Here is a 12,478-nt window from a genome sequence, read left to right as displayed (position 1 = left end):
TCTCTGCTCCAGAGGGCAGCAGCCCAGGGCAGGCAGAGTCTGCTGGACACCCTCACAAACAGGCAGAGCAGAGTCCATGCAGATCTGGATGTTGTTCAACAGGAAGCCCTTAATTTTTCTTCCAGGGTATATAGGTGCATCACAAAAAAAATATTTAAAAAGGGGCTACAAAGGGAGCAGTAATCCAAAAGCTGAAGCCAGGAATGTGTGAATCATCAGGCCAGATCTGCAGCTGTTGGATGGGGCACAAGCTTCTGAACAGAGGTGGACTGAAGCATGTGTTTATTTTGACACCTTGGCTGTTTGGCATCCCCAGCATCACTAAGGAACACAAAGGACTCGATGACTGCAGGATAAAAGCCCTCAGTAACGGAATATGTTATAAAGAAGGAAATCTTTGAAGTGTTTCCTTCCTTGGTTTTGTCTAGGTTGCAATTCAGCGTAATTCTTCTTTTGCAAACTTGAGAGATTACACATCGCTGGGAAAGAGCAGATTGCTAGAACCTCTCCCACAAATCCCAATGGTGTGACCTTGCCACGACCTCCATACGGTGCCACATCTGCACAGCGGGAGCAAGAGGCCATGGCTAGGAGGCCAGCTGTGCTTCATCCAAGGCCTTCCCACTGAGACAGGGCTTAGCACCATCCCTGTGCGGGTTACACCGTCTTCGCTACATGGGCTGCAACAGAAGTTTGGCTGTTTGGGACCCCTGAGGATATACCCACTGTCCTCAGCCAGAGTGCGTAGAAGCACTGGTCCTCCTCAGATAAACACACTGCCATTAATCTTCTAGTAACTTGGCCTGAAGACAGGAGGGCTGATGTAGGAAACTCAAGCAAGAGTTTCACTTAGTAGTGAGTGGCCGAGCCCATGTTTCAGCGCAGTGCCAGAGCTCCTTTCTTCCAGCCATGCCACAACAGCAGAAGGCTGCCCTGCGCCTGCTGCTGCCCAACAGAGCAGGTGCCACCGGGGGAAGGAACCTCGAGCAGCACAGCACTGCTGTTCCCCCCATCTCTTCAGGTAAAGACCAGACCCTGAAACCTCTTCTTCACCTTCCTGCCCATCTCCCCCGTGCAGTGAGGTCTTTCCAAACACCACTCACCAGGGACCGGAGTTGTCCCACCAGGCTCTGACCTGCTCACCAGCCAAACATGAGCTACTTTCTTGCATATAAAAATTAAGAATTGTTAAGTCATCTACAGAGGCAAGTCATTAGCAAGAGCTCTGAGTGTCCTGCGGTGTTTCAGGCACAAGGGTTACCTCCAGAAGGAGCCTGGGCTCTGCACGTCCTGTGCTGTGTCTTCCAGTTGCGCACACACTTTGGGTAGCCCAAGGCAGTAGATATTTAAGCACCTGAATTACTCCTCAATTTTCAGGTCACAAAATTATTTCCCAAACAAACAGACTGGTAAGTGTCCACAGAAGAGCTTACCAAGTTGATTTTGGAAAACAAAAACCCAACAGCACCAGGTTAATGCACATCTTGCTGTTACTACAACTTATTCTTACTTCCTATCAAGCTGCTAATTGTGGTGCTGCTTTCCAGTATCTTGTATAACTTCACAGGATGGTAAGAAATTAAGCTTTTCTCTGCATCTGTCATTGCTTAACTTACATTTGTTTAATCATTTCCTGAAATACATCTTTTTCTAAAGATGATCATATCTTCCTTAGCCTCTTCTGCTGCTTGCCCAGAATACTGCTGCCAGACTTGCACGCCCTAGCAATATGTTTATGCAGGGAGGCCTTTAATGCTCTTCACACTTTTACAACCTAAGCTGAGCATTCCCATTGCCCAGCAAGTACCAACAAGTACTGCTATGCCTCCGAACACCAGCCATATCCAGCAGACACCATATATGCACATATTTCTTGGTAGGAGAGGATGGAAAAGAGCATCTTGCTTTCTGGCAGCTGTGGCAAACACTGTTAGCACCTGTGTTGGGCAAGTCCCTGTTTTTTTGCTTCTGGAACGTTGATTTACTTGAACAGCAGCAACTTCACATCAGCAACCACATATTTTGCATTTCACTTGTATTCAGTCTTGTTCTTTTTTTAAGTTTATTCAGAGGGCAGTATCTTCTACCAGTTAAAATCTAGCAAGCCTGCATGAGTTAATAACCAGTCCTATCTGGTTAAGCAACACATTATGAGGGCAAAGGAAACCACTAAGTCTTAAAAACCACACAAAAAGGGAACACTTAACACAAATTAGATGCTTTCCACATGACACTGAAGTAAATCAATTTCCTCTTCCTTTTCAATGCTGTAAAAGGATTATAAGTTTGTGTTGAATGTAAAGAAGGTTTTAAGAGAAAAGCTGTATCAGGAAGAACACTCAGAGAGAAAACAAACCACAAAATTTATTTATCATCCTCAGGACGCTTTTCAGAACCACACAGCACTAACTCAGCAAAGCCAAACCAGTTGTTGCTTACCAATCTCCGTGCACAGCAATTGCCAGACTGTCAAACTTTAACTGCAAACAATTTTGTCAAATATTCATTTTCTCAATATCACAGTATGACATTTCTTATACTAAATAGAGACAAGAACCTGGTGTCAATGGCAAACTCCCTAATGCAGGTGAAAGGGCACTTTCTCTGCTTTGCAAAGTAAGTCGCAGTTGTGCTGCTCTGTTAATCCTCTCCTCATAAGCTCTTTAGATCTATCCTGAGCAGCAAATGAAGCTGTTGTCTTTTGGAAGAAAAAATAAAAAAAAAAATTAAAAAGTTCTGTTGCAGAGAATAAGAGACTCCAAATATACCTAGAATAGACATAAACTTGCTATTACAGTGCTTGATGCTCCAGTCTTAATCACAGATTGTAACAAAGATTTTTAAAAGTAATTTTCTGCCTTTTTTAATAAAGAAACAAAGTTTTAAAGTATTAAACAATCATAACATTGATATCCACCTAGGGACTTGAACCATGACTATCCATACCTCTGCAGGCACTGAGTTATTTCAGAGATAAGGCCAGTCTGGTAATGTAGCTACTTGGTTAAAAGAGTCTTGATTCCTTCTCTCTGCACCCAATAACTGTGAAATTCCTGGCCTGGGAGCTTCCTGCAGCAGGAGGATGTGAGTGGCTGGGTCACACACCAGCTGCAGCCCAGCTTGGGCTTGGTTGGTTTTGGGCTGTTGTTAAAACGTTTCAGCCATCTCAGGGCATCTTCAGTATAAGCTATTATCATCTCTGCTTAGGCAGTGTGACTTTGGCCTCAAAATATTTACATTTGTGTTGATGTTTTGACAGGCAATTAATTTGAAAAAAAAAAAAAAAAAAGACAGTTTTCAGGCATTTATTTCACCACAGAACCCAAATGGACAAAGAAAAAATACCTCTCTATCCAGAGAAGCTTCTCTGCTCTTTTTCCCTACCCTTGCTCTCTTCAGTGAGCCTCAGATGTGCAAAACAATAATCAGAGCTACTGAACACAGTTTTAAAAAATTGGATTACAGAAAATGTTAGATAAAGGAAATTAGATGCTTTGAATAAGATGTAGTTAAGTAGTAACTATTTTGTTGTTTTTAATAATTGTTACCGGGAACGTCAAAACTTGCTCATTCCCAAGTTACTTCCATCTTTTTACCTTTTCCCCAGCTTTTCAAGAAAGAAAAACTAAAATAAAAATAATTTTAAATAAGAAGAGTAACTTCGATAGCAGAAGTACTATATAGGATTTAATTGTCCTTTATTCACATTTCTCCTCTAAGAAATCATTAAGCACTTCATTATTAATATCAACAATACCAAAACCAGATGCCTGACTACTCTGATCAACTTTGTTTGAACCGGAAATCGTCTTCCTTTTCCTCAAAGCACATATTAGTTCACATTTACACAGAACCCGATAAAGATGGCTTTCCTTCTCATATCTCAGACATTTCAATTGATGCATATTCAGTGATTTGATTTACAAAGGGATTGTGAGTAATGTAAGATGTTCTCCAGTTAATGAAGTTCCCAGAGGAACAAAATATTTGAGAAATAAGTGATATTCATAGTGTTTCATTCACTAGAAAGATTTTCAGAGTTTGGAGTACATTAAATAAAGATTACAACTGGGGCACTGAGAAGAACTTCAAGAACTGAGGTAAGCCACTTCAAAAACTTGCTCAAAAAAAAAGATCAAGTGTACAAGAAATGCAGCTATTCATTTCTTCTATCTAGAGTAATCTGAGACGTGGAGGAAAACTGTCATAACATGCTATGAAGACAAAAAGTTCAAAACACATGCTGAAAAAGACACGGGAGACAAAAGGCACTACAAATTAGATGAATTCTTGCAGGGGAATGGGAAGACAGAGATGATTTTAAGCAACAGTTTATAGAATAACTTCTTTAAACTAGCTCCCCTTATGGCACAACAGCACATCACGATCATTCAGCAGTGAAACCCACACTAACTCTATCATATCCACATTAGTCACTGTTAGGTAGGGAAATTTATTCCAGTAAATCACCAGGTTGTTTTATCATACCAATCTATCACTGTCTGCCATAGTATATTATAGCTTGGCCATCAGTCTGACCACTCTCAGATGTGACTGGTCAGGACAGCAACAGAGTTGTGAGGAAAGCTTTGGAGAAGGAATTTTGTGTACTCTCAGAGAGCTTCTTTTCAACAAGTGATTCTACCAAGGGGAAGTATGAAAGCATCCTGAAGAGATGCAACACGCCCACACTGAAATTTTAGGTGAGAGAGAGCCTGCTGAAGAATCAAGACTGAGGTGAAAGATGGGATGAGATTTCACCACGTACATGCAGCAAAAAGTCTGCATTTGAAGATTTGCTCCCAAAATAACCTGCTAGGTTTTGACATGGAATGGTCGTACAAAACTACAGAGATGTCTGGGTATGATACTCAAATTTAAGTTTCAGCCCCAGTGATGGGCAGGATGGAAATACTGTCTACAATGATCCAGAAAGGAGGAGACGTATATATTTGGTGTTAAGAAAATAAGTACTTAGATGGACTTTGACCTAGCTGACACCTACAGAGACATGCCTGGAATCCAGTTTGGAAAGATGGACAGAAGTCTGAAATAAGCAGGCAAGCCTGTGATTCACCCATGCAGAAACATGAAACTGGAGAAGATGCTGTGTATGAAAAAAGTAGGGATCAAAAAACCCCACGTAGAAGCCTTGTCCTAACCAGAAAGCTGGAGGATCAATGAAGAGGATTTCCATGAAGACATAAAGAGGCTGAGATGAGACTGAAGCAGAAACAGAAAACAGATGTAAAATATTCGAGAAGAGGTGCAAGTGACTACGTTGGTAACATGTCAAAAACAGAACCTCTCGAAATTCAGAATTATTCCTAAAACTCTTGAGTATTTGTCAAAATAGTAAATATATAAAAAAATCCTGGTGATCATGTTTACATAAATTGCAGAAGAACCTAAAAATAACTGTGAGGTACAAACTCAGAAACTACTGGAAGTCCTCTATGCTGGGATTTTAAAGTTTTAGTCATCTGATCACAGGATGAACACAAGGAAACAAAGTGTTACATTAATACCATGTGGTAGGACTGTGGGTTAAGCTCATCTTTAAAAATTTATTACCAGCAGGGCCAGTGGAACTAAACATAGGGATAAAAATTCATGAGTAAGAGTGTCTTTGCTGAGTTCAAGGCTTAATGTTTATTAATGTTCAACTGCTAGAAAATATTACAGACACAAAAGGTGGAATATTTAAATCAAAATAATTCCTAAAGTCACCAATAAAACAGCAGGTGGCTGTAATGTTAATGATACCTCAAAAGTAGTTGTCATCTAAGCAAAGAAAACTGCTATGGCACAGGGAATAGACATTTCCTATGAGGAAGAATGTCAGTTTGAAATCTAGCTAGCAGAGAAGCACACAATAACTCTCCTATGAAATGATGTGGTTTGTAATTTTTTAATCCATAAAATGAAGGAAAAAATTGATTTTTTCTGACCTCAAAACCTACTGAAAGGCAACAGCAAAAATTATATCCTAGAGTGCTGCCAAATCAAAGCAATGAAATAATGACTTCTAGTCCCAGTTTTTTCAGGACTTAGACAATTCAGAAGAGGGATCTGGAAAAAGATAGCTTAGGACAGAGAAGCATGCTTGGTGACCCTCAGGTTGATATATTCAGACTATAATCCTTCAGGGGAAGCAGAACATATGCTCAGACTCCCTGGACAGAGTCCCACATTCAGCAAAATGGTCTGATTCTCAATAATGTCTTCATTTCCTTTCCTGTCCAATTAATTTAGGTCATTCAGGAGATTATATGAATTGCTTTTATGCAAACACGTAATTTCAAACTTTAAAATTCTTCTCTAGTTCCAAGTAAATGTCCTTAAGAAACAAAAACATTGATCTATGGTGAATCATATGTTTGTCCCCTAATTCAAGCAACTTCTTAACTCTAAGTTACCTGAAGGAAAAATGTTTCATGCATGACCATCAGTTGCAAAGATTCTGTTATGCTGTAAAAGCTTTTAGCTCTATTTGCAATGCAAACTTGTAGCAGACAGCTTGTCAGCCAGGGACCACCACTCAGTCCCAGCCCCAAATGGAAAGGAGCATTCAGCACTGACCAAAACTAGCACACTTCTATGTCACAGGACTTATGCACAGAACCCTAAGCCACTGAGAAGGAAGAAATAAAAAAGCAAAATATATGTCCATATCAATAGCATATGGAAATCTTCCAACTTGCTTTCAAAGTCTGTCAGTTATCCATTGTAATTCCTTTTCACATCTCCCAAATGTCCCTTGAATGTATCAAAACTAGAAGCTATATGGAAGTTGGTTGTCAAGAGATATCCTTACGTTTATTTTTATTTGGCCTTTCTTGGTTGCAATAGATTGTCAGGCAGTGCACATTGAACTCAACATACCAAAGATAAAAGTGAAATATATCCTGCCAAGTCTATTTCAAGGGGGCCCATTTGCTAACTGCACAACTACATATCAGGATGAATAATTAAAATCCCACTTACTACAATGGCATCAGAACATGGGAAAAAAACCCATTTTAATTTATTTAGGAAGCTGGTGAATTTCATATACCAGGTTCTGCTTTTGCAGAACAAAGCCTGGGGAATATCCAAGGGCAACAGATTTAGATGTTAATCTTCAGGAAAATCTGCCCTAGGATGTGTTTCTATTTAAAAGGTGGCTTTAATTTACAATCTGTGATTCCATGGGTGTACTCAGCTCTTTTCCTCTCTGCAAAATAAATCATGCCATAACATCTCATCAATTCATACTCAGAAACCAACAGCTTCAGAATTGTCTTACCCTACTCAGAAATGGAACAGATGCATCATTAGAGTGCTTTTTTCACTGTATATTTATGCACTTACTGTACACACAGACACTATACAGCATGCAAAACCACAAGGAGTTTGAAGAGTGCTCACCGTAAGTAAGAATATACAGTGGTTTTCCGTTAGTATCCATAGTGGTTAGGCAAGGAGCTTTCGGCGAGATCGTCCCCCATCGCTGCAAAGCTGCTTCCAGAGAAGGCGGCCAATTTGTAACCACACCTAATTGTTCCCCACGCATGGCCAACATCTGAGCTCCTTCTGGCTTTGGCTGGTTTGGATCTGGCTGTTGAACTTATGATTATGAAAAGATACACAGTTACCATGTAAATTCTATACCTTGTGTACACCTGTGTAACCAAGAGAATAAGATACCTTTGCAAAATATCCTAAAAATAACATTAGAAGCTATTGAGAAGCGACAGAAAAATGTAACAGAATAATTAACTTTTAACTTAAACAGTGAAGAAGCAAACAAAACATCTCAGGAATGCATGTGCTTATCCTTATACCAGCTCTACAAGCAGGGAAAGAAACTGCTGAGAAAAGCATGCATATATTTATCTTTTAAATAACAAATCTTTCTTTATTCCTAAAGAGAGATGGAGAATATTTTTTCTTGGTAAAAATGCAGCAATGAGATGAACTCCAGAACTACCAAAAAAATGTACTTCAACAAGTCATCAGTACTGGACTGATTTAAATAATGTTCTGTTATGGTGTTTTGTTACAAACTACTGCGAAGACTATTTAAATCTCCTGGCAAATCTTAATTCTCCAAGCACGGGCCTCCTTTAAAAAAAAATAATCTATTTATTGACTTTATTTCTATCTTAAATTTAGTACATTTTTTCAATGGTTTTCTTTTATACAAAGGGTGTGTAAAACATTTAATGTGCTCCCTCACTGACAGGTTTTCTCATATTGGTATTCAAAAGCAATGGCTGTAACTCAGAGCTGAATGTTCTTAGAGCAAATGTTGTTTCCTTCTAAGCAGAACTATGAGCTGAGCAAACAAGAGGGACTTTTAACTCTGACAAAACATCCACTCTCACTACAAGCAGATTCCACTGAATACTGATATTTTTTGGTACTTGCCAGTACAGGGAAGATTTACTTAGCTGTCTAGAAAGTCAATATGTGAAACAAATATTTTACAGAGTTTTAATAAGAGAACCCCCAACCTTTGGAAAAACAGTCATTTTACCTTCTAACAATTCCTCAAAGTCATCTACAAAGAACTCTCGTAACGGTGGTCGTTTGGGCCGTTTTAGTGTATTGACCAGCTGCTGAATTTTTGCTGACACTCTGCTGCTCACTGGTACTCCTGTAGGACAGGGATCAATGCAGACATCAGTTGACTTCTACACAGAAAGCTGCCAGACATTAAGTGGGGTAAGAAAAAGTCTAGGACTGCAAGGACTACAGTTTCATGCCATACCATGACTCAAGACATTAAGATAATTCAGCAAAAAGGAACAATGATGCCTAGTTTAAATAAAAACAATACAGTAATGTCATGGTGAGCTTGCAAAATTAGAGGGGAAACAGTACACAGAGTGAGGGAGAGAAGCACAGTGAAAAAAACCCTCCCTGCAGCAAATGTCAGTAATCTTCGAGAACTCTTCTAGGTTGCACTGGCAATGGCCAGTGAGAAGAGAGGCACTGGCTCTCCCCATGGTCACTGGGCAGACCAACACTGTCTGACTAGACCACAGCTTGACAAGGCATATGGGTCACAGTCTCTGTTCCATCATTTATTCTGGGCTGCTCTTTACATCATATTGGACTTCTGTCCCGTATCCACCTTAAATATAGTTCACATCTTTCTATTACTTCAGCATGACCCTGCATTCTCTGAACATCCCTACTGCCAACCCCATCAGCACACTCCAAAGGGAGGGTACTTGCCCATACAGCCCTTTGAAAAATACAATTCTGAAAAGGAGCATGGAGCAAGGGGCACTTTTATAATTTAATCCTATGAATCAGCTCCCTCTTCTTGTCCCCTAGTCAAGTGCAAAGCCTCTGCAAAGTTCATGTCATCTGCTCCTGAACTAATGACTTTCTGTCACTGCATTGCAGGAATTTCAACTTCCTACCCTTCTATAAGTTTGGCTCCAAAACTTGTAGTAGCTTTTAGAGCTGAAGCTGCAAAGTGTAGATGCAATAAACTTGGTCAATAATTCCACACCTCACTGAAACATTGTTCATTAAGCTTTAGAAAAGAAGAACAGTAAATAAGAAAGGGTTTACAAATAACTGTTTGTTGTGTGTTTTTTTTTTTAAATAGAAAATCTCAGAAAATAAAACTTCAAATGCATCACTTCTCAAGTTGTAGCCATCCTAGAATGTGATTTCTTTGCCGTTTAAAAAACAGACTAGCTGTAACCAGGAAGCATGATAAAAGCAGATCTAAAGATCCACCGCTTTTTTTTTTTTTTTCCAAACAATTTCTACAGGGAATCTGCTGATTGAGAGCTATGTATCTATGGCGGCCTCGTTTCTACCATTTAGGACTGTAAAGATGCTGCAACTTACACATGTTTATAAGTGAAAAGTGCCCAGAAGAAACAAAGAGCAGATGCAGACAGTAACCACAACAAACGTTATGATACTTGAAAACAGTTTTGCTTTGTGACCTACCATCACCAGTCTCCATGAGTTCAGCATTTCCATACTTTGGTGCCACCCGTGCTGTTGATCCTTGTGGTCTTTCTACTTGCATTGAGTGTTCTGAGGTGTAAGTGGTAACATCTGGAGGGGCAGAATGATTTTCTGTGAAAAATAAGTTGAAAGGTTTAAACATGTACCTCTTGTGTTGAAGGGCAGTAAAGCAAAGTGAGATCAAAGGATGTAATTTCACTTTTTTTCCCCAACATCTGAAAGGACATTAAAAGTTAATGCACCAAATGAATGCATAGCACTATTATGTACAGCACGATCTTAATAAATAAAGTTTCCACTGATTAAAACAGGGGCTATATATATGTAATCATATAAACAATAGGATAGAAATTACACAGCAAGGTTGTAGGTTCTCCAGTGACATTTAATTTTATACCAAGTTAAAGCTTGTGAACTGCCTCAAAAGGAAAAGAACCAGATAAATACACTTCTGATAGATTACTGCATTGTTTTTTCTAAACAAAACCAACACAGTATGTTGTCAATCACTTGCAACTGCCAGTTCATATCCCTTTCATAACCTTCAAATTTTGATTATGCCACTTTTAGTTAAGAAAGGAATTTGTTTGTACACTAGGAAAAAAAAAATCAATCATAGCAGGGTTGGAACCCAGGGAAAAGAAAGCAAATTTAAAGAACATGAACTTTACATTCTGCCTGGACACTTGCTTGTCTACTATTTTTAGACAAAGCTATTTCAATTCTTCCACATAACAAAGACTTGCCTTCCAGAAGGCAAACACAATTTGATCTGACTCATGCCAGGATTGCTAAAGAACTCCACAGAGATAATCTTTCTCTTACGTAGCCTGGTAGCTCAGCATGTTATCAGTTTGTTTTCCCATGTTTTCAAGTCTGAGTCTGTATTATCTACGTATTTGTGCTATTTTTATGTGTTGTCTCATTATTTTTTTACTGGTTTTTATCAGCATTAGTGTAGGTGGAGATAAATACCACTAGCAAATAACTACTTCTCGCTCTCTCAGTAGACGTATAGATAATCCCCAGCAGCCTCTGTGATACAAAAGAAGGCAGGTCTTCATTCTACTGCTACTCAAGTGGAGAGGAATGTACTCCATGTTACAATAGGGTAAGACTTCAAAAATGCAAAAATTCTGCAAAAACTTCATCTTGTTACAAGCCTAATTTCAAGATGTGCTTTTTATTAAATCCATCCTATAAGCATTATGCTGCTCTAACTCTACTATAATACCCACTTGTACAGTAAATTTCACATCAAAATGTAAATATAAAGCATTTTCATGAGTCTTGAACTTTGGATCACTGTAGTTCTTGTGCATTCAATCCCAAATTCATGCATCATCAACAGAGAAAACTAGTTTTATGGCTACACACAGTAACAGGATGCTCTATTAAATGCCTGTTTTACACATTTCTCATTTGACGTTTGCATTTGATGGACAATCAAAATGAAAAATTAAGACTTGATATTAATGTCTGTAGTTGTTATTTAATGCTTATATTTATTAACATCATAAGGACTCAACCTTATCAATCCACCACAATCTCTGGTTGAGAAAAACATGAGATGGCTTTTACTGTGTTACTCAAAAACATCTTCTATCCCACACATGTCCACTTGAACCTTTTGAGATTGATCATGTCCATTGTTACAATTTTACTGAAACAAACACCTTATATTGTGCAGTAAGTGACCAAATGAAGTATAATAGATTGGACAACGAAGCTTATGCTATTAATTATTTGAATAATGTCTTCATTTTAGGTGTCTTGTCATTATCAACTATTTTAGAAACAGAACAACTTTTGCCCTTTCTTGCTAAGTGGCAAGAACTTTTTATAGGTCGTGACTGAATTACCCAATAACTCTGTCAAAAGATAAAAATGCTGGTGTTTATCTTTTTATCTTTTGCTTACAATGCAGTTTTGCTATGCAAATAGGAGAGCAGACCATGACTAAGAAAATAATGGTACTTGGTAAGCTGTTAGTAACATGAAGAAGTATTATTACAGTTAGCTATAATTGTTTACATCTTTCCAGTGAAGTATTTCCATCTTTCAGACTTCACAGGGCAAAGTGAATTGGAGTTAAAGTATCTCCTTTTTAGGTTTTAGCACCAAGATGAAATATTTTTTTTAATACGTAGGAGAGAAGATACGTGATCCAAAGCACCACAGAGCAGAGATGATCTTTAGATCTTCACACTTGAAACCAAATACTTATTTGTAACACATGGTAAAATAACATGAGAAAGAAGCTTCCTTTTGAACAATTAGTATTAACACTTGAAATTGCCTAAAAGAAAGTCTCTTCCAAAACTGGTCACCACTGGCTGGTGAAGAAGTGGATTTTAGCACCCTGGCTGCCCATCTGCCACTTCCATTCCATTAAGAAGCACCCTTATCTAGCAGAAGAGAAACATTAAGGTTTGTCTTGCTGTGCTCCTTTATAGTATCTGCATAACAGATGTTCTATCATGCCAGTATCTACAAC

General features: G+C 38.6%; 1 protein-coding gene across 2 annotated transcripts in view; it reads right to left on the bottom strand.

The window, feature by feature from the left end:
• DIP2C (DIP2 disco-interacting protein 2 homolog C (Drosophila)) overlaps positions 1–12,478 on the bottom strand; it is a 144,533-nt gene that overhangs the window by 97,942 nt on the left and 34,113 nt on the right. For both annotated transcript variants that reach the window (XM_010007003.1, XM_010007004.1), the window contains 3 exons: positions 9,961–10,092; positions 8,522–8,641; positions 7,411–7,608 (listed from right to left, as the gene is read on the bottom strand). In XM_010007003.1, coding sequence (XP_010005305.1) covers positions 7,411–7,608; positions 8,522–8,641; positions 9,961–10,092 — 450 coding nt within the window. The remainder of the gene's footprint in view (positions 1–7,410; positions 7,609–8,521; positions 8,642–9,960; positions 10,093–12,478) is intronic.

The sequence above is a fragment of the Chaetura pelagica genome, unplaced genomic scaffold (genome assembly GCF_000747805.2).
Source record: "Chaetura pelagica isolate M959 unplaced genomic scaffold, ChaPel_1.0 scaffold17, whole genome shotgun sequence".
Taxonomy (NCBI): domain Eukaryota; kingdom Metazoa; phylum Chordata; class Aves; order Apodiformes; family Apodidae; genus Chaetura; species Chaetura pelagica.
Note: the sequence above shows the minus strand (reverse complement) of the source record. Positions and strands in the feature narration are given on the sequence as shown.